Genomic DNA, 22,489 nt, shown 5'->3' on the forward strand with positions numbered 1-22,489 from the left:
TGAGCAAACGACACCACAAATATGGGAAAAGACCAAATGCACAAGCTCATCAGATGGGGCTAGTACCTTGAAACATATGGCCATATTGGGAACATATGGATATACATGGAACATGCGGATGTGCTTGGAACACTTGCAGTCCGCAGTTGAGGACAAGTGCGACTTGGAGCTTGGACTTGGAACTTGGACTTGGACATGGATTTGGATTTGGACTTGGAACTTGGAGCCTGGACTTTGAAGTTGGACTTGGATTTGGATTTGGATTTGGACTTGGAACTTGGACTTGGGATTTGGACTTGGACTTGGACTTGAATATTGAGATTTAGACTTGGAACTTGGAGCTTGGATTCATTGGACTTGGATTCATTGGATTTGGATTTGGATTTGGATATTCGATCTAGTACTAGCCCGGTGAGAGATATTTGTGGATCATCCCCGTGGTGTGCCCGGCATCAAAGATCTTGTGCCTCGACATCGACATCGACTTGAATATCCTACATTGGTATATCTGTTTGTTTTGTATTCACAGATTGTATTGATCCTGGCCAGCGTGCTCGTGGATCATTCCCGAATAAATTCCTGAAAGGGGTGGGGCATGTTCCCCACTGTGTGTGGTGTACTGTGCAAGATCCCTATTCCCTTCTCTCTCTCCCCCCTCTCTCTCTATATCTTTATCTCTTGGACACATGGTTGAGTCTATCACTGCACGCCCCGCTGGGCTTATAAATGGGTCCCCCAACTACTACTTTATGAAGCTCTCCTCTAAGGACACCACGCCTCTGAAAGCACTAAGGCCCACCAAACCTTGGATGTTCCATGAGGCAATCCACATATCTAGTCTCTGTGGGAAGTGGAACTATTAGAACTGCCCTCCACTCTAAGAGTCTTGGACGTGAGTGTCGACGCGGAGTAATCACAGTCAGTCCGTGCCAGCTGGGTGTGGATCTTGCCCTCATGCCCTCCATGTGACGCCACTGAGCTCGGAAATAAGCATAATCTGGGCTCCACTTGTGATAATGCAAGTATCTGTAGGAGGGGGAAGGGGTACTACTATTGAGATATAGAGGAACACAAAACGCAGCACCTCTAAGTTGGAGGTGGAGGACACCACCTCCCCGTCCTGATCTCTGTGGCCCTAGCCTCCCAACTCCATCCAAGCCAAGAGCCAAAGATGGGTAAGCACGTCGGTGGTGCACATGTCATGCGAATGATGAGAGACCTCGATTACCTGCCCTTGGATGGCGACAGACACTGACTCCATATCCCATTTCATCCCCCGTGTTGCACTCAAGGGAAAGGAGAAGATCATTGCACCGCTCTCTAACGTGGAGGGCCTAGAGTGACACCGTCTCCTCGAAAATACCACTTCCTTCGACGGGGAGACAGCGGAAGAAACTCTAATCCACTGGCTGCCCTAGTAGTTTGTGGGGGTAGAGAATCAGATTCGATGCAGTCCTTGTCCTAGAGGATCATTGTTACCTTGCCTTGTGGAAGCTTTGAGGATGGAAGTGTTGTCGACAGAGTTGATGGTACTTGTAGCGTTCTCGACCCAACTTCCTTTGAGGATGACTGCTTCTTTTGTCTCACCTGTGGGAACCACATAAAACTTACAAGCCAAGGCATTAGAGATAGTATGTATAGTTTGGGTAAACGACCTAGAACCCTGGGGGGCCGCTGGCAACTCTAACAAGAGAGCCCTCACTGGATAGGCGGCAATGGTCATCTCAACCGGCTCCGAGAAACGATGAATCAAGCAGCGGACTAGACTCGTCGGCTGCCTCTGCTCCAGGTCTGGCACGAACGGCCGGAGGGTAGCGAGAATGCTCCGGAGAGGCGGAAGGAGGGGGCTCTGAAGGACTCAGGTCAAAGGAAGTTACTAAGGGGAGAGCTAAAGACAAAGGTTGGGGAGGAGGGGGGGGGGGGAATGGGGTAGCTAAGGGATGGGAGAACGAAGAGGAGGGGAGGGATCCTCCTACGGAAGGGTCCACCGAAGGCTCGGCAGGGGCAAAAGGCCTAACTAGGATTTGGGAACCTAGAGAGGAATCTTGGTGAGGTAACGGCCTCCAAACAAGAGGGGCCGAAGGCGGGTTCCTCGAGGTAACTTTTGGGGGGGGGGGGGGGGGGGGGGGGGGGGGGGGGGCATCACGGTCGGGTGGTTGCTAAGATAAATGCTCGAAATGGAACGGTTCTCTAACAAAACCATATCCTCTTGTGCTCTGTCAACCTAGCGCGCTCGGCAACGGTTGGCGGCTCCATCTACAGTCTGCCACTGTGGCATTAGTGTCAGTCGTGACCGGATCTTGGTGCTCTATTGCCCGGGAGGCAACTTCCCTCCCACCCCCCTGAAGAGGATCTGAGCTGGGACCGGGGGGGGGGGGGGGGGGGGGGGGGGGGGGGGGGGGGGCACTAAAGGCGGTCTCTTGGACTGACAGCGAGGACAAGCTCTAGTGAGATGTCCCATCTACCTACATATGAAGCATCGGCCTGGAAGGCCAGACTACTCCAGAACAGGGGCTCCTTGGAGGTAAGAAAGAGATATGGCATGTGGCACTATCTCCGAGGAGGCTCTGCAGATACTAAGGGATGGAATCCCGGCCATCCGAGCAAGAACCAAAGCGGTGGTTGGGGGGGATTTAGCACTACCTATTACCAGGAGGAGAGGAAGGTATTCCTTCCTAAGGCCTCGGAAGCAGACTGTCACGGGAAAGCCAAAAGGTAGGATGTTGGGTCAAAGCCATGCTACCACCTAGCAAAGAAGGCTTGGGCCATACTCAGTGCCACGGGACTCAGCTGCATGACTTTGTCCGATGCCGCTGGCGAGTCGAACTCAACCTGGTAGTAGCCATGTCCCAAAGGATGAATATCAATAATCTTTCTAGGTGTGCGAAGGAGGCTAGCATTTTGGCATTAGCTTGGGTGTGAACGGTCCCTAGCATTACTAGCATATCAAGAAGTGGTTACAAAAGGGCTAGTGGGGAGTTAGGATCTTGTGGAGGTTATGGGAGCCCAATAGTCACATGCGTATCCCAAGAGTCACATGATTGGATGGCTATATAAAGCCCCTCTTGTATGCAAATTGGAAAGGGAAATACACTATGATGTTTTGCTTGTGTCTTTATCTTGTTCTTGATCTATGTCTCTTACTCCATGCTCATGTGTACATGTGTACTCCATGGCTATGTGTATAGAAGCATGTGTTTTCCACCATGTTAGCAAGCCTATGCTAACACTTTGGGACGCCCGGTGCTAGAGTCCTAGACTCTCTTTTCTACAGCTTGATCACTTGTAGCTTTCCCATTTCACTCCCCCTAACTTCTCATTCTAAGGAGGAAGATGTAGAAAGAAGAAGTAGAGAAGATGCAATCCCAACCCATTTCTTTCAAAAACTGTTGAATCTTGCAAGAGGCATAACTCTTCATAGAAGTATCGGATTACTATGCTATAAAAAGAAAAGTTTTAGATCTCAACCTAATCTACAACTTCTCTTTAGATGTCAGGTTCAAATTCTACATATTTTTTGTGCTATAGTCTTTGTAAGCAACAGAGGTCATTATACAATGCAATTGTGTTTTTATTTATGATTTTTCTAATGCTTTTTGATGGCACTCTCTTCCCTTCCACTTTGATCTCTCATGATGATTCAAGTATGATATCTTTCCATTCATTCTCTCTCATTTCTTGATATTAAGGAGTCATACACCCATCCAACTCGAATTACCGCCAATCAAAATGGGAAAAACAAGAAAGACATGTAATTTTTGTGGAGAAACTAATAGAACTTTAGAGGAAAAGTATGTTTTGTTTGATTTTGATATATTGACCATGTAGAGTTGGTTGATGTGGATGACTACAACCACATCCACAAAAAGGAAGAGGAGGCCGAAGTTGGCCAAGAAAGCCAAGGAGAATCCTTGGATGTATCTAACCTTGTTCAGGACATTCCTCAATGTGATAAGGACGATGAAATTGTTTACTTGCAGGTTGAGAATCCTAATGATAAGGGTCTAGCAGTGATTACATATAATGGATTTATATATCATGTCATGATTTTTATCAGACTGATGTATGTCAAGAAAGTCTATCCTTAGCATATATTCTTATGGTTGCTTTATGATGCACATGTTGATGCATATGATGATGCTTTAATGACATTGATACACATGTTTTCTTGAGGTTATGCCACAATGAGATGATGCGGTAATGCAAATTTTATTACATATAAATGGTACTTTCTAAAAGCTCTTAAGTTGTTCACATGCTTTTCTCACAACATTAAAATAAAAGTTTAAGTAAAAAATAAAAGTTAAATGATTGGAGCTAAGCTGCCTGTAAATCCAAGAAGGTATGGAGCTAGTTGTATGTAAATCCAAGAAGGTTTAGAGCCAGATGAGAGATCCAAAGAGATCCCTACCAAGCTGCCTATAAATCCAGTGAGGTTCAGACCGAAGCTGCTCGTAAATCCAAGAAGATATGAAGCTAGCTGTCTGTAAATCCAATAAAATATAAAAACCCAAAGAAGTGTTGACTCACATGATAAGTGTTTAAAAAGTTGGGGATCCCATTGACATGGATCAGCCAAAGATGACTTGTGATTATGTTATTACACAAGGTAATATGATTTGTTGATAATACTCATGATGCCAAGATTTCTCATAAGGACCATGTGTTGTGTAATGATAATACCCATGAGGTTATCATATCTTAAATGATGCTGCTCATAATGATGCTTTGTTTGAAGTCATGACACAGGCATATGGTCTTTTCGTGATAATACCACCTAGTTGGGCTCTGACTTCTCTCTTGAGAGGTTCGTTCTTCATGTATATGTTTCACATGCTGTGAATAGGAATATTCTCCGACATGTTGGCTTTAATGATCTAACTCATCTATGCCTACTACATGGAGTACATGGAACGCATCTTCACCTCCGTGGAAAACTCGGGATGGACGACCTAATGGACATAGATGGTGAGTAATTGGCCAATTCCAAATACATCATTTGTTGTATGTTGCCTTGAAAGATTTTTTTTACCATGCAAAAATTGTGTTAATTAAAGTATTAAAAATAATACGGCATGAGGGCCGAAGGAGAGGCCCAGAGAGGTCCCTACCGAGTCGCCTGTAAGTCTAAGAATACGGCATGAGGGTCGAAGGAGAGGCCCAAAGAGGTCTCTACCAAGTCGCCTGTAAGTCCAAGAATAAGGCATGAGAGTCGGAGGAGAGGCTCAATGAGATCCCTACCGAGTCACCTATAAGTCTGGGAGACATGAGGGCCAGAGGAGAGACCTAAAGAGATCCCTACCAAGTCGCTTGTAGTCTAGGAAAAACAGAAAGAAAACCAAAATGAAAATGTTGAAAGTTATAGAGAAAAACGATGTAATGGTTTTTAGAACGCAGTTACTTGTGGGTGTTGTAATTTTAGGACCCAAGGAAGGACTTACTTTGTGTACATCCGGAGCGGAAGCAAACTTCCAAGACTCTCAAAGATGGACTGCTAGACATGAAGCTGACTTCTCGGCGGACACATGGAGTAGAAGCAGGTGGCTACATCGAATCACCTACAAAGTTAGTTGATGTGGATGACTACGTCCACATCCACAAAGAGAAAGAGGAGGCCGAAGTTGGTGGCCTAGGCTGGCAAGCTTTACCAACACAGATGGTAGCATACTTGAGTGTCCATGGATGAGATTCTTCATCGGCATATGCTTGTGGATTCTTCATCGGATTGCTAAAACTCATCTTCACACTATCTCCTTGGTCTACCATTAGTTTTATATGGTACTACATGATTATATTATATAACTTGAGATGACTTGCATTATACCTTCTAGCAGTCGCTTATTCACACATCTTTATGATGTACTTGGCATTGACAGGAGATAATACACTTCCAATTAAAAAAGAAGAAGAGAGGTGTTGACAAGTGTGAACATCTCTTAGCATTTTGGCATTAGCTTGGGTGTGAATACCCCTAGCATTACTAGCATTAGCTTAGGCTAATAAGTTGTGGGTTTTAGTCATTAAAAGATGTCATATCAAGAAGCAGTTACAAGAGAGCTAGTGGGGAGCAAGGTTAGTTCCGTACGTCGTACGATTGAAACCGTACGTACCTGCTATACGGTACCGTACCGTACGGATTCGTACGATACCGTATGATTTTTTTTTTATTTTTTTATTTTTTTTTGCGGTGCTGTTGTTGTTGTTGTTGCGTGGAGCAATTTCAGTCTTCTAGAGAGCCATTCATCGCCCTTTGCAGCCTATAGGGAGCTGTTTGTCAGGAGCGTGTGCACTTGCCATTGCCATATTAGGCAAGCGATCATATTGCCTGATGAGGAGGAGGAGGCAATCTTCATGGAGCTCTATAGTGAGCTTGTGGCAGCAGATACTCGCAGCACCAGGAGTCAGCATGGACGGGGCCGAGCAGTTGGAGTTCATAGGCCTCCGCCTTCGGTATCGACAAAGGGCGGCCTTCGTACATATGTGAGACGGGGATCCTCGAGCTCCAATCCCCGCCTTCATGATGATATTCCATTGCCCCCTCATGATGATACCCCACTGCCTAGAGAGCCCTTGTTTGATGATGATGGCAACCTACTTAGCGAGAATGATCCCCATAGTGTCTCGTCCACCTTCGAAGAGTCCTCTTCAGAGAACTCTCTTGATGGACACTCTAGTAGTGATCATGTTGATGATCATGCAGATGTTGGTGATGATGTGGACTTTTGATATGTTATAGCTCTCTAGGCATTGGGCATCTATCTCCTTCTAGCCCATCGATGATGTATTGTAGTATGTAGTATCATGTATGTACGCATGTTGGCGGTCGCCCATGCCATGAGTTTTTGGCCTATCCTTTTGTAGCAATTTTGTACTCTAATGGCATGATGACATTATGTTCATGGTTCTACTATTTTGTAACTTCTTGTCTACAATTTTTAAGTTTAGGAAGTATTTTTTATAAAAAAAACGTACTAATATCGTACCGCACCTCAAAAATTTTTAAGGTACCAATTAGTACCGTATTTTATCGTACCGTACCGTATCGTACCTTTCGTACTAACTAACCATGGTGGGGAGTTAGGATCTTGTGGAGGTTATGGGTGCCCAATAGTCACATGAGTATCCCAAGAGTCACATGGCTAAATGGCTATACAAAGCCCCTCTTTTGTATGCAAATTAAAAGGGGAATATACTACGATGTTTTTCTTGTGTCTTTATCTTAGGCTAATGAGTTGTGGGATTTGGTCATTAAAAGATGTCATATCAAGAAGCTTTTACAAGAGGGCTAGTGGGGAGTTATGATCTTGTAGAGTTTATGGAAGCCCAATAGTTACATGAGTATCCCAAGAGTCACATGGTTAAATGGCTATATAAAGCTCCTCTTGTATGCAAATTGAAGAGAGAATACACTATGATGTTTTGCTTGTGTCTTTATCTTGTTCTTGATCTATGTCTGTTACTCCATGCTCGTGTATACATGTATACTCCATGGCTATGTGTGTAGAAGCATGTGTTTTTCACCATGTTAGCATAATGAGTTATGGGATTTGGTCATTAAACATGTCAGATCAAGAAGTGGTTACAAGAGAGCTAGTGGGGAGTTAGGATCTTGTGGAGGTTATGGGAGCCCAATAGTCAAATGAGTATCCCAAGAGTCACATGGTTGGATAGCAATATGAAGCCTCTCTTGTATGCAAATTAAAGGGGGAATACACTTATGATGTTTTGCTTCTGTATTTATCTTGTTCTTAATCCATGTCTCTTACTCCATGCCCATGTGTACTCCATGGCTATGTGTGTAGAAGCATGTGTTTTCTACCATGTTAGCAAGCTTGTCTCCTACTCCATGTCCATGTGTACATGGGTACTCCATGGCTATGTGTGTAGAAGCATGTGTTTTCCACCATGTACACATGGGCATGGAGTAAGAGACAAGCTTGCTAACATGGTGGAAAACACATGCTTCTACACATATAGCCATGGAGTACATATGTACACATGGACATAGAGTAAGAGACATGGATCAAGAAAAAGATAAAGACACAAGCAAAACATCATAAGTGTATTTCCTCTTCAATTTGCATACAAGAGAGGCTGCATATTGCTATCCAACCATGTTACTCTTGGGATACCCATGTGGCTATTGGGCTCCCATAACCTCCACTCAGCACATGTGTACATGGAGTACACATGTATACATGAGCATGGAGTAAGAGACATGGATCAAGAACAAGATATAGACCCAAGAAAAACATCATAGTGTAATTCCCCTTAAATTTGCATACAAGAGAAGCTTCATATAGCCATCCAACCATGTGACTCTTGGGATACCCATGTGACTATTGGGCTTCCATAACCTCCACAAGATCCTAACTCCCCACTAGCCCTCCTATAACCACTTCTTGATATGACATCTTTTAATGACCAAATCCCACAACTCATTAGCCTAAGCTAATGCTAGGGAGTTTTCACACGCAAGCTAATGGCAAAATGCTAGGGGATATTCACACCTATCAACACCTCTCTTTCCCTTTGTTTAATTGGAGTGTACTATCTCCTATCAATGCCAAGTATATCATGAAAATGTGTGAATAAGTGACTGCTAGAAGGTATAATGCAAGCCATCTCAAGTCATACAATATAATCATGTAGAACCACATAAAATTGATGGTAGACTAAGGAGATGGTGAGAAGATTATTTCCACCAATCCGATGAAGAATCCACAAGCATTTGTCAATGAAGAATCTCGTCCATGGGCACTCAAATGTGCTACCATATGTGTTGGTGAAGCTTGCCAACCTAAGCCACCAACTTCGGCCTCCTCTTCCTCTTTGTGGATGTGGGCATAGTCATCCACATCAACCAACTTTGTAGGTGATTCAATGTAGCCACCATGTGTCCGAGAAGTCAGCTTCATCTCTGAAAGTCCATCTACGAGAGTTCGGGAAGTTTTCTTCCGCTCCGGGTGTCCACAAAGTGAGTCCTCCCTTGGATCTTGAAATTACCACACCCAACAAGTAACTGTGATTTAGAAATCATTACATCATTTTTCTCCATAATTTTCTTTTACTTTTAACATTTTATTTTGGTTTTCTTTCGGTTTTTCTTGGACGTTCAGACGACTCGGTAGGGACCTCTTTCGGTTTCTCCTCTGGCTCTCATGCCTCCTGGACTTACAGGCAACTCGGTAGGGACCTCGTTGGGCCTCTCCTCGAGCCCTCGTACCTTTTTCTTGGACTAACAGGCGACTCGGTAAGGGCCTCTCCTCCGGCCTTCCTACTGTATTCTTGGACTTACAGGCGACTTGGTAGAGACCTCATTAGGCCTCTCCTCCAGTCCTTATGCTTTATTCTTGGACTTAAAGACGACTCGATAGGGACCTTCCTAGGCCTCTCCTCCAGTCCTCATGCCGTATTCTTGGACTTAGTGATGACTCGGTAGGGATCTCATTGGGCCTCTCCTTCGACCGTCGTGTCTTATTCTTGGACTTACACGCGACTCGATAGAAACTTCTTTGGGCGTCTCCTCTGCCGTCATGCCGTATTCTTGGACTTACAGGCGACTCGATAGGGACCTCTCTAGGCCTCTTCTCCGGCTCTCATGCCGTATTCTTTTTAATGCTTTAATTAATATAATTTTTACATTGTAAAAATAATCTTTTAAGGCAACATACAACAAATGATGTATTTGGAATTGGCCAATTACTCTCGCCATCTATGTCCATTAGGTCGTCCACCCCGAGTTTCCCACAGAGCTGAAGGATGCGTTCTATGTACTCCATGCAGTATAGACACAGATGAGTTAGATCATCAAAGCCAATATGTCGGAGAAGATCCCTATCCACAGCATGTGGAACATGTACATGAAGAACTGACCTCTCAAGAGAGAAGTCAGAGACCAAAAGTCGAACTGGGTGGTGTCATCTCACGGAAAGACCATGTACGTATGGCATGACTTCAAACAAAGCATCATTATGAGCAACATCATTTAAGATATCATAACCTCATGGATATCATCATTACACGACACATAGTCCTTATGAGAAATCCTAGCATCATGAGTATTATCAATAAATTATATTACCATTTGTAATAACATAATCACAAATCATCTTTGGATCCATGTCAATGGGATCCTCAACTTTTTAAACACTTATCATGTAAGTCAATCTCTTTGGGTTTTTATATTTTACTGGATTTACAGGCAGCTAGCTCCATATCTTCTTGGATTTACATGCAGCTTAGCTCCAAACCTCACTTTATCATTTAACTTTCATTTTAATGTTGTAAGCAAAGCATGTGAACAACTTAGGAGCTTTTAGAAAGCACCATTTGTATGTAACAAAATCTGCATTAGCTACATGATCTCATTGTGGCATAACCTCAAGAAAACATGTGCATCAATGTCTTTAAAGCATCATCATGTGCATCATAGGACAACCATAAGAATATGTCCTACATGACAGACTTTCTTGATATACATCAACTTGATAAAAATCATGACATCACATACAAATCCATCACATGTAATCACTGTTAGATCTATATCATTAGAATTCTCTCTTGTAAGTAAGCAACCTCATCGTCTTGATCACATTGAGGAATGTCCTACACAAGGTTAGACTCATCCAAGGATTCTCCTTGGCTTTCTTGGCCAACTTCGGCCTTCTCTTCCTCTTTGTGGATGTGGATGAAGTCATCCACAAAATATACTTTTGCTCTAAAGTTCTAATAGTTTCTCCACAAAAATTACATATCTTTCTCCTTTTCTCCATTTTTATTGGCAGTAATCTGAGTTGAATGGATGTATGACTCATTAATATGAAGAAATGAGAGAGAATGAATGCAAATATATCATACTTGATTGCAGAAGGTGAGGGTGATTGGTTTTCGGATACGAGCATGGCACATAGACCCCGCATCGGCCAAGGTGGTCAAGGAGAGATTTTGGCGGTTATGGATTTGGGAATGCAGACCTCTCACGCGGTTGCAGTGGGACCCTGGAGAGTGGACTTGGCATGATCCCACAGATCAAGTGGAGACTTTGGATTCCCCTTTCTTTGCATATACAACACGGTTCGGCCGCAGGATCCAAATACCAGAGATAGATGGCACACTGATAGCAGCAGCACACTAGTAGTCTCAGGGCCTATCACAACGCTTCCTTTCAGTTTTTTGGAAGAGACTTTGGAACAGCTTTCGGTCGAGGAAGATCACTCTCTTCCTTTGGCTGACGGCACACAGGAGTCTAGCGGTGGATACTTGGCTGGCAGTCAAAGGTCGATCAGTAGCTTGCCCGAGGTGCGGCCACTCCCAGGAGTCTCAGCAACATTGCCTTTGGGATTGCCTGAAGACTCAGCAGATTTGGCGGCGGATTCTCCGCATCTTCGCTATGGATAGGGCATCGACCCGGATCATCACTTGGAGTACTGTCGCTTGGGCCACCAAGACTAGAGTGGTCAGGTCTTACAAGAGGAATGGGGGAGGCCTTGTCCTTCAAGTCTCCCACCATCGTACTGCAGTAGTACCAGTCACAGCCCCACCTACAGGTGTCTAGCGACCAGGCTCATGCCAGCAATGAGAGATTTGCAGTAGCATAGCAGCTTGGCACATCTGGCATGCTAGATGTAGCAAGGCCATCGAGGGTACCCACACTCCGTCGGCTGAGACCATCGGGAGTATATGGCTCGACATCATTCACACCCTCCGTGAAGGCACTCAAGGATTAGGGTTAGGGTTTACACAAGTTCAAGCAGGCGTGGAAACCAAGATGAAGAGAGAACACGACTTCAGTATGCTTCAATGATAAAAAAGGTGAAGTACAATAGCCACATGATAGTGACCCTAAAGATAAGTGTTCACATGTCCGGCCATAAATGTGCCGGGTGGACCAAAACACTTATAAACTGCATATAAGTGAAACTGAACTAAACTGGGGGAAAAAACCTCCACTAACTGAAGTAAAAAGTGCCCCAGTAATCTACTGATAATCACTAGCACTCCTCTGGGTGCATACACAGCATAAAACCCAACAAACCCCCCTGGAGTGATATGTGATCACTGTACATCATCGACCAAAAGGAAACAAATTCAAAGCATTGCAGAATGCTTCAAATTTCGGACGTGGTAATGCCTTGGTGAAGATGTCTGCCACATTCTGATCTGTAGGACAGTAGATCAGACTGATATCTCCTGCCTGGAGTCTCTCCCGAACAAAATGATAGTGAATCTCAATGTGTTTCGTACGAGCATGAAACACAGGATTCCTGGCCACAGCAATGGCACTCTGACTATCAGTATAGATAGGTGTAGGCTCCTCCACTGAAATATCCATATCAGTCATAAGTCGACGCAGCCAAACACACTCAACAGTAGTAGTGTAGGCTGCTCTGTACTCTGCCTCACAAGACGAAGTGGCCACTGTGGTCTGTTTCTTGCTTAGCCAAGAAATGCATGAAGAGCCAAGAAAGAAACAATTTCCACTAGTGGAATGTCTGGTATCAAAATCACCAGCCCAATCTGAATCACTGTAAGCGTGTAACTGCATGTCACCCCCCTCAGGATAAAGCAATCCAAGAGACAAGGTACCCTGCAAATAATGGAATACACGCTTCACAGCTTGCCAATGTGACAACCGCGGGCTGTGCATGAATCTGCTCAACTGAGAGACTGCATACTGAATATCTGGCCTTGTATTACACAAGTAAATGAGGCACCCAACAGCCTGAGCATATGTAGTGGCATCAAAGGAAACACTGTCATCTTGTAGTGACAGTTTCATCCCAGGCTCCATAGGAGTACTAATAGGCTTGCAATCCTGAAATTTAAACTTCTCCAGAAGTTTAGCAACATAACGTGATTGCAACAACCCAATGCCTCTGTTATCCTGCACAAACTGTATGCCCAAATAGTAATGTACAAGGCCCAAGTCAGACATGTCAAATGTCTGTTGCAGTATCTCCTTAAAAGCTGCAATTTTGTCATCATTTGATCCCATGAGCAAGAGATCATCCACATAAAGACTGATGACCAGCAGATCTGTCTCTTCTTTCTTTACATACAGAGTGGCCTCTGATGGACTGTTCACAAATCCCTGAGTGAGTAGAAAAGCATCTATTTTTGCATACCAAGCTCGTGGAGCTTGTTTCAAACCATACAAGGCCTTTTTCAGCCTGCAAACTTTCCCCTCATGACCATGTTCTGCAAAACCCATGGGCTGAAATACATAAACTTCCTCCTCGAGGTCCCCATGTAGAAATGCAGTCTTTATGTCCAACTGGTGAACAACCCAACCACGATGTGCAGCCAATGCAATGACACACCTAAGTGTCGACATACGGGATGTAGGAGCAAATGTCTCCTCATAATCAATGCCCTTCTTCTGTGCATAGCCCTTTGCAACTAGACGGGCTTTGTACCTGTCAATGGATCCATCTGCATGTCTTTTCAACTTATAGACCCATTTAGTACCAATTGCTTTCTTGCCTTTGGGCAGATCAACCAAATCCCATGTTTGATTCTTTTTAATAGAATCAAGCTCATCCTGCATGGCTTTGTTCCAATGCACATTATCTCGTGCATCCACAAATGAATCAGGCTCATCATCATCCTGTAAACTGGCTGCCATAACCAGATTCAAATCCATGATGTGTGCATGCTCATTGGTCCTTGTCTCCCTACGAGTACGACCAACAAGAGGACCCTCTAAATGGCTGTCCTGTAATGTCCTCAAATACCATCTAGGTATGTGTCTGACCTGTGGTGCCTGCTGCCCCATATTTGGTTCAGCTTCTGGCTCATTTGGCTGCTGAATTTCTGCACCACCTACATCATTTGCTGGCTGTCCTGTACCCTCATGAGTTGGATCACCAACTGTGGAATGAAACTCCATGGGTAGTAGACCTTCAAACACATCATTTTCAGCCTGATTTGCCTCATAACCAGCCATGGATATTTCTGATTTTTCATCAAAAATCACATCCCGACTAGTGAATATCTTCCTGGATAGTGGGTCATATAACCTGTAGCCCTTGCTCTCACGGCTATACCCAACAAAAATGCATTTTGTGGCTTTATCATCAAGCTTCCTCCTCAACTCTTTGGGTATGTGTGCATATGCAAGACACCCAAAGATACGAAAATGCGATACAGAAGGCTTGCGGCCATGCCAAGCCTCAAAAGGAGTAATAGAAACCAGTGCCTTTGTGGGACATCGATTCAAAATATGACAAGCACACATTACTGCTTCCACCCAAAAGATATGTGGTAGCCTTTTTGCCTTTAGCATACATCTGGCCATCTCCATGAGTGACCGATTCTTCCTTTCTGCAACCCCATTCTGCTGTGGAGTGTAAGGAGTAGTATACTGATGTTTTATACCAATACTCGCAAGAAAGGAATTCAGCATATGTGACATATATTCCCCCCCTCGGTTAGAACGGAGAGTCTTCACCTTGCATCCTGACTCTGTCTCAGCAAGTGCTACAAAGGCCAAAAATGCATCATATACCTGTGATTTCTGTGTCAAAGGATACACCCAGCATATACGAGAGAAGTCATCAATAAATGTTGCAAAATAAAAACAACCACCTAATGACTTCATCTGCATGGGACCACAAAGATCACTATGTATAAGTTGCAACTTTGCAGTTGCTCTTAGAGCCTGATCACGTGGGAAGGAAAACCTGTGCATTTTTCCCAAAATACATCCTTCACAAATGTGATCTGGAGGCTTCTCCATGAGAGGTAGATCTGTAAACATATTATGTCGCTGCATAAGCATAAGACTACCAAAATTTACATGCCCCATGCGAGCATGCCATAACTCCGCATCAACCATAGCTGGAGTAAGAGTGAATGCATTATAAGCAGACTGATCCACTAGCTGAAATGCATCCAACTGATAAAGTCCATGACATAGTGTACCAGTAAGCATCAAGGTCAAGGCATTAGCTTTGTCTCTGACCATGCATTTATCATCATCAAAGTGGACTTGCATTCCACAATGTGCTAAAGAAGAAATGGACAACAAATTCTTCTTTATCCCTGGTACATATAAGGCATCTGTAAGGCGGAGAATGGAGCCATCAATGGCTGTGAGCTGAATCTCCCCAATGCCACGAACTGGATATGAAGCATTGTTGGCACACTGAACAGTTTTGCCAACAGGGGCAGGGCCAACATGACTAAACAAATCCCTGCAAGATGTGATATGCTTTGAGGCACCACTATCAAAATACCAAGTACATGCATGCTCTGTCAAACTGAGTGCCTATGAAGACCAAGAGGCATCATAGCTGCATGTATAAAAACAGTAATCCCTATCCTCAACAAAAGAAGCAGTCTCTGGAGGAGCTTTAGAAGCATCATTAACAGACATCCTAGCTTCCTTTGCCTTCTCTTTGGCAATCCTCTTCCTACATTCCGTGATGTAGTGACCTGGCTTCTTACAGTAATGACATTTGCCCTTCTTCTTGGGCTGTCCATCATCACCTGAATTTTGATTTGCACTCTTTGGCTGAGATTTTCCTTTCCCCTTTTGACGTGTAGTAAATGCTTGTTCAGCATTTGTGTTCATATTCATATTCTTCCTCATTTGCTCCTCTTGTAGTAAGAGAGCAACAAGTTCCTGATACTTGAGGGGTTCAACAGCATTCCTCATGCTGAGGTTCAAAGAGGTATGAAAAGCCAAGTAAGATCTTGGCAAAGAGTGCAAGATGGTGGACACAAGCTGTGTCTCAGGAATAATCTCATCCACATTGATGAGTTGCTCTCTCAAATCCTGCGGCTTGTTTAAGTGGCTAGACATATCATCTCCTTCATTCATTTTCTGATTTTCCAGCTCTCTTTTCAAAAATGAGATCCTAGCCTCATTACGAGCAGCATACATCTGCTCCAAAGTCACCCATGCATTCTGTGAAGAGCCAGCTGAACGAATATGAGGTATAATGGACCTCTGTACTGACAATGCAATGAGTGACAAAGCTTGTGCATCCCTGGCATCCCATGTCTTTTGAGCATTTGTTCTCTGAACAGGCAATGGCTGTCCTGGAGCCTGTACCTGTTGTCCTCGTCCACGAGCACCCCCTTGGGGAGGAGTCTCTGGAGCCAATGGACCTGGACGTCGTTCATCACCACTAACAAAATCCCAAAGACCTTTTGCCACAAGCACATTTTTCAGCATAAAACTCCACAAGGAGTAGTTCGTGCCATCCAATTTGTCTTCCTTAGACAAATATGTGAATACATCACTTTGCTGTTGATTTGCCATTATGCTTTACGCACAATGTTGTACCTGTTTACCAAAAAACCCAATAGCAGAAACCTTGATAACAACTGTACTCCACTGAATACAGTTCACCCAAATATGCCTGCACTCTCAATCCTCTGAATGTGCAGCTCAATGCACCAATGACTGAGTAGAGCAGCAAATGGCGTACACAATGCCAAAATGCCCCAAAAATGCCCAAATTTGCTGCACCCAAACTGTGCAAAAAAACATGTATTGTTCTTTGCTAGAAAATCTGCCTGTTGTGCCTGTATATTTTCACAGAGAAAATAAAAATGCCCAAAAACTGAATTTTAATGCTTACCATTGAATGACTGATTAGCTTGTGGTATTCCTGCAGGTACAGTTGACTTCAATGTACAGATTACTGTACTGCGCAGGACTGATGAAGGCTGCAGGCAGATTCGTGGAGGTACTGTGCAGGTAGTGTGGTCGTCTATTGAAAGTACGGAAGCTGCACAATGTCAAGTTGAAGGCAGCGCTTACTGTACTGAAGCAAAGCCACGTTTATTGCAGCACACGACTGAGTACACCACAGACACGACCAGCGTTGAGGCGACCACAAACAAATGCTGACAGCTACGAACAGTCACAGCTGGCTGCAGGCGGCGCACAGGTGTACGGGCTGAAGGCGGCGCAGTACAGTAGTTGTAGGCGACGAGTAGTTGTAGGCGACGCTTGACTGGATGTACGGGCAGCTAGTGCGCACGTGTGACTGAAGGCGGCGCAGAAGTGTACGGATGCTGTACGGGCAGCAGATGCTGAGACCTTAGTACGGCGCACAACACTGGCAATGTACGGGCAGGGCAGAGCAGCTTCAATGCTCTGATACCAATTGAAGGCACTCAAGGATTAGGGTTAGGGTTTACACAAGTTCAAGCAGGCGTGGAAACCAAGATGAAGAGAGAACACGACTTCAGTATGCTTCAATGATAAAAAAGGTGAAGTACAATAGCCACACGATAGTGACCCTAAAGATAAGTGTTCACATGTCCGGCCATAAATGTGCCGGGTGGACCAAAACACTTATAAACTGCATATAAGTGAAACTGAACTAAACTGGGGAAAAAACCTCCACTAACTGAAGTAAAAAGTGCCCCAGTAATCTACTGATGATCACTAGCACTCCTCTGGGTGCATACACAGCATAAAACCCAACACTCCGCAGTCAGTGAGGGAAGCTATAGGGAGGTTGCATGCGGAAGTGGCGGGAAGCCTTCTTGAGACTTTGGAGACCTGGCCCTTTCCTCATAGATAGAGGCGGTGACTCCATTTGGCATTACAGACCACCTGTGTGGTTGTTTCTCCCCCTTTCCCCTGTATGATATCGATAGCCTTCTTCTCATAGAGCGGCCAGCCGAAGAAGAAACATATGTCTCTTTCCGTTATGATCATTTGTTTCCCGCCCTTACATAAGGCGAGTTTGTATTTAGCCCTTCATGGTTGTACTTAGCCCTTTGTGGTTGTTTTTTTTTTCTTTAACTAATTGAAGGATCTTTTTCCCAGAAAAAAAAAAAAGATATCATACTTGAATCATCTTGAAAGGTCAAGTGGAAGGAAAGAAAGTGCTTATCAAAAAACATTAGAAAATTCCATAAATAAAAACACAATTGCATTGTATAATGACCTCTATTGTTTACAGAGACTATAGCACAAAAAATATGCAGAATTTGAACTTGACGACTGAAGAGAAGTTGTAGATTAGGTTGAGATCTATAACTTTGCTTTTTACATTTTAGCAATCCGATGCTTCTATGAAGAGTTATGACCTCTTCAATGCCACCCAGTTTTGCAGGACTGTGCTCCTTTGACTATACCTATTTGCAACAAAAATAGCAAGAAATGGAGACATAGTTTTTACCTGACATCTGAAGAGAAGTTGTAGATTAGGCTGAGATCTATAACTTTACTTTTTACAGCATAGCAATCCAATCTATGAAGAGTTATGCCTCTTGCAAGATTTAGCAGTTTTTAAAAAAATAGGTTGGGACTACATCTTCTCTACTTCTTTCTACATCCTCCTCCTTAGAATGGGAAGTTAGGAAAGTGAAATAGGAAAGCTACAAGCAAGATCAAGCTGTAGGAAAGAGAGTCTAGGACTCTAGTACCGGGCATGCCAAAGTGTTAGCATAAGCTTGCTAACATGGTGGAAAACACATGCTTCTACACACATAGCCATGGAGTACACATGTACATATGAGCATGGGGTAAGAGACATGGATCAAGAACAAGATAAAGACACAAGCAAAACATCATAGTGTATTCCCTCTTCAATTTGCATACAAGAGGGGCTTTATATAGCCATCTAACCATGTGACTATTAGGCTCCCATAACCTCCACAAGATCTAACTCCCCACTAGCCCTCTTGTAACCATTTCTTGATATGACAGAGAGCAAGGGGCGGGATGCGAGTGGGGGCAGGGAGCAGGTGCAAGGGATGGAAGGGGGGCAGTGCAAGAGGGAGGAGAGGACGGGCAGGGGGCGGAAGGAGACAGCACGCAGGCGAAGGGGGTGGAGAGGGCAGGAGACAGCACGCAGGCGAAGGGGGTGGAGAGGGCAATGGTGGGCAAGAGGGGGGAGAGGCACAAAGGGCAGAGGGCGCAGGTTGGGGTGTTCACAGCTCTCTATGCTCATCACAAGTTGCAGAATGGGTGATCTTATCTTTTGGGGAGATCCGTTTTGGTCTCCTCAATATTTATGCCCCCAATGGGGTTGCAGACCATGCTGCTTTTAGGACTCATGTTCGACATGCGCATGAATACACACCGTGTATGATGGATATGACTGCCCACGAGTGTGACAGCCAAAAAGACCATATGCCAAAATTCCTATGGGCTTTACTCCCAATGCAGCAAACACAAAGACACGGTGATGTTTTCTCATCAGGCTTTCCTCATCACCAGCATGCCCATTTGTGTGTGCATATTTCTCAGAAAAGATGCATCAGACAGAGTTCATCAAAACCTAGAAAGTCAGTTTTGTCTTCGATTAAAATATTGTTCATTTCACCTCTGAGAAATCAGCAGTAAATCCTTTAAACAAGATGAGATCTACTTGTGTTGTAACGAAGCAAAGAAACAAAGCTTTTCTCTACTTATAAACAAGTTCAAAGATTCAGCTAATCACTAAGCAAACACAGATTATTCCTAGAAAAGCATAAATAAATATTTCAACTCCTCCAACAACATGACTGACCAGCTGTGCTACTATGTGGAGGACCAGGCAAACTAGGGATCCAGGTTACAGACTTTACAGGTGCTTTACAAAGATCTCTCAATGAGCTAAAAACTGAAATATTTCTTAGTTTATTGGACCTTGGTGGGGGACCTGGCAAGCTTACCTATGAGGCATAACTCTGGTTCGAAGCACACCCCTAAGCCCGAGGCTAGACCAACACTGGCTTAGCTCCTTGCCCAAGCTGTACCAGATCCCACCTTTCAGGTTAAGGCTTGAGCATAGCCATGGCCTAATCCCTGGGATTCTACCTATGGCAACCCCCATTAATGAGCCTATCTTACGTTTATGAAGTGCAGGTGAAAGTAAGTCTTGAGCATTAGTCCAACTTCATCCCTGTTATGCTAACCTACTTATGTCTTTTTTTTCTTTTTCTTTTTTCTTTTGGAGAGAGAGAGAGAGAGAGAGAGAGAGAGAGGACTGAAAGTTTATCATGCAGACTAGTGGGTGTACGAGGTATGTTCTATCGGTTAGCAGGTGAGCAGGTATGTCTCTGCTGCATTTAACCTTCCCCTAATCATTATACAAGCAGTTTCTCATATCCACGTTTCAACTGTCTTATATTTGGACTGGCCATGTACAAGGCACGTCTGATTGATGACGTCAGCGGAACTCTTCCACCGTATGACCAATTCATCACTCTTGGACCGGTAGTATACAATATCGTTCCTCCTTTTGTGCAGACTATCTGCCCCTACTCATTTCTAGTAGGATTTGTTGGAGCTTGTGTGTTATTCGTAGACTGAATAAATAAGCATTAATTGCAACCATATTGATGTGGCTATTGCTAAGAGAAAGGAGCAGGCTGTTTTTGAGACTAACCTCAGGATCTCACCATTGGTGTTGGCCTGCAACTTCAATGCTAGGTTAATGCTCAGGCTACAGTTGACTTCCTTCAAAAAAAGACAGGTAATTTGAAAGTCTTTACAAATAAAGATATATCGAATCTGTAATCTTATGTTTTAAACCAAAAGTACTGATCTAACTCTATGAGTTTGTGGAAGGTTTTGGAGTAGCAATTGTGGATGCGAACAACTTAAGGAGAGTTGACATCTTAGCTGTGAGTTGATTTCCAATGCTGCTGCATATGTGCAACCAAACTGAAAAAAATTTGGATTGAACCCAAAAACTTCCAAAATGTTTGTAGGCATCCGATAAAGTGGACTGTAGTTACTTAAAAATGGCACTCACAACAAACCCAGCAGGTTAGCACTATTCTGTTCTGGCTTTGTTGGAGTTTTCAAGCACCGCAGTAAATTTACTCCAGGCTGTGGTCTGGTCTCAGGAAATGCTGATGAGCAGACACCACTCGTCATCGTACGGCGGCCACCTGAAGAAGCCTGAAATGATGGGGATCTTATCAAATTGATAAGTATTTTAGCAGTTTTTGTTTGGATTGTAATTTGGTAGAGCGTCCATTCTTCTGTTCATTCCCTTTGCCCGAGTCTCCACATTGAACATGATATGCTCTTTTATCTTGACGACTAGCAGCTGATGAGCTGATTTTTGCTTTATATCCAACACGAAAACAAAATGAAATGCTGATTTTTCTACCACAACAAGGCTGTGTATTTATTTTGCTCAAATCTATAATCAAAAAAAAAAAAACTTGACAAATGAGAGACTTAATTCTGTCACGTAGGTCATTTAGTGTAAAGTTTAGAAGAAAGTAGAGACGATGATGTTAAAATATGGCAAGTACTTGTTGGTCCAACACTTGTTTATAACTTTTTTTTGTTTTTTTAAAATTTATTTTTTAAAGGTTTTCCTATACTTTTTTGTTTTCTTCAATGCTTTCTTTTGGGTTTTTATTTTTTATTTATTTTTTGTATTTCTAGGAGGTTATATTACTTGTTTATAACTTTTTTTTGTTTTTTTTATTTATTTTTTAAAGGTTTTCCTATACTTTTTTGTTTTCTTCAATGCTTTCTTTTGGGTTTTTATTTTTTATTTATTTTTTGTATTTTTAGGAGGTTATATTTTTTTGTTTTTCTCTAGGATTAGCAAGTCAAGTCTGAGGTGGTGGTCGAAATCTCTTGCATTTGCTAATTTTCTAATTCTTAATGCCTCTAAAATTTTATTTTAGCACATGATCAATGATCCTCCTTGGATGATTCACCTCGATGACTCTTTTTGAAAACAATTCAACTAAAATGATTCTATTGTAGAGCAATTCAAGAAGTTAGTACTCTTACTTCTAGGATCGGAATGATCAGACCTTGGCAGTTCTAGTTTTGGAATGATTCAATCCTTAGATCGTAACAATACTAGTTGACTCATGATTCCAAACTGCATTCGAGACTCGGGTCGACGATTGCACTTCTAGGATCAAAATGATCTCTGTGTTTGGTTACTACCAATCTTAGGACAACGGTGCCTCGATTGCGGTGCAATTATTGCACTATCAATAAATATTCTCTATAGATTTGGTAAGTACATTGGCATTGACCGTTATGGCTAATTAAATGCTTATTAATATGCCTATGGACAATCCCACATGTCAGGACAACTATTGTGCCAGCCTAGTTAGAACGATTTGACTCCATGGCTTGGAACGGACAATTCTACCTCAAATAGTTCTATTTGTTAGTAGGATCAAAATGATGTGAGTGGGAAATGATTCCACATTACAACGAGTTGTTTTCCTGTCTTTTTCTTGGTTTTTTGCTTGGTACCTAGCTTAGTAATGGTTCCAAGATGATTATTTTGTGATTAAAATATCTAATTGAACAATTATTGTGAATCAATTAAAAGAATGGGCCAATTTTTTTCCTTTGGACATAATGGAAAATTTTCTAGTTTAGCCAATCAGCCTATTTAACGTCATCTAATACTTTTGAAGTTAATGGAAATGTCTAATAAGTGAGATTGAGATTGCTAATCTCAATCTCGTAAGGGAGAGCTCTACTGGACCATCCATCTCCACCAATAAACAAAAGCAAAAAAGAAACACAAAAAGGACCCAA

At 43.1% G+C, this 22,489-nt stretch overlaps 1 protein-coding gene across 3 annotated transcripts in view; it reads left to right on the plus strand.

Moving 5' to 3' along the window:
• LOC147611504 (uncharacterized) overlaps nt 1-21,135 on the plus strand; it is a 134,044-nt gene extending 112,909 nt beyond the window's left edge. For 2 of the 3 annotated variants that reach the window (XM_086784605.1, XM_086784607.1), the window contains 6 exons: nt 19,963-20,008; nt 20,108-20,173; nt 20,390-20,432; nt 20,528-20,583; nt 20,671-20,728; nt 20,809-21,135. In XM_086784605.1, the coding sequence (XP_086640731.1) occupies nt 19,963-20,008; nt 20,108-20,173; nt 20,390-20,432; nt 20,528-20,583; nt 20,671-20,728; nt 20,809-20,867 (328 nt within the window). In that variant the 3' untranslated portion in view covers nt 20,868-21,135. The remainder of the gene's footprint in view (nt 1-19,962; nt 20,009-20,107; nt 20,174-20,389; nt 20,433-20,527; nt 20,584-20,670; nt 20,729-20,808) is intronic. The other variant, XM_086784606.1, reaches the window with a different exon arrangement.
• The last annotated feature ends 1,354 nt before the right edge of the window (nt 21,136-22,489 follow it).

This window comes from Cibotium barometz, chromosome 47, assembly GCF_041138505.1.
Source record: "Cibotium barometz isolate CiBa-2024 chromosome 47, ASM4113850v1, whole genome shotgun sequence".
NCBI lineage: Eukaryota > Viridiplantae > Streptophyta > Polypodiopsida > Cyatheales > Cibotiaceae > Cibotium > Cibotium barometz.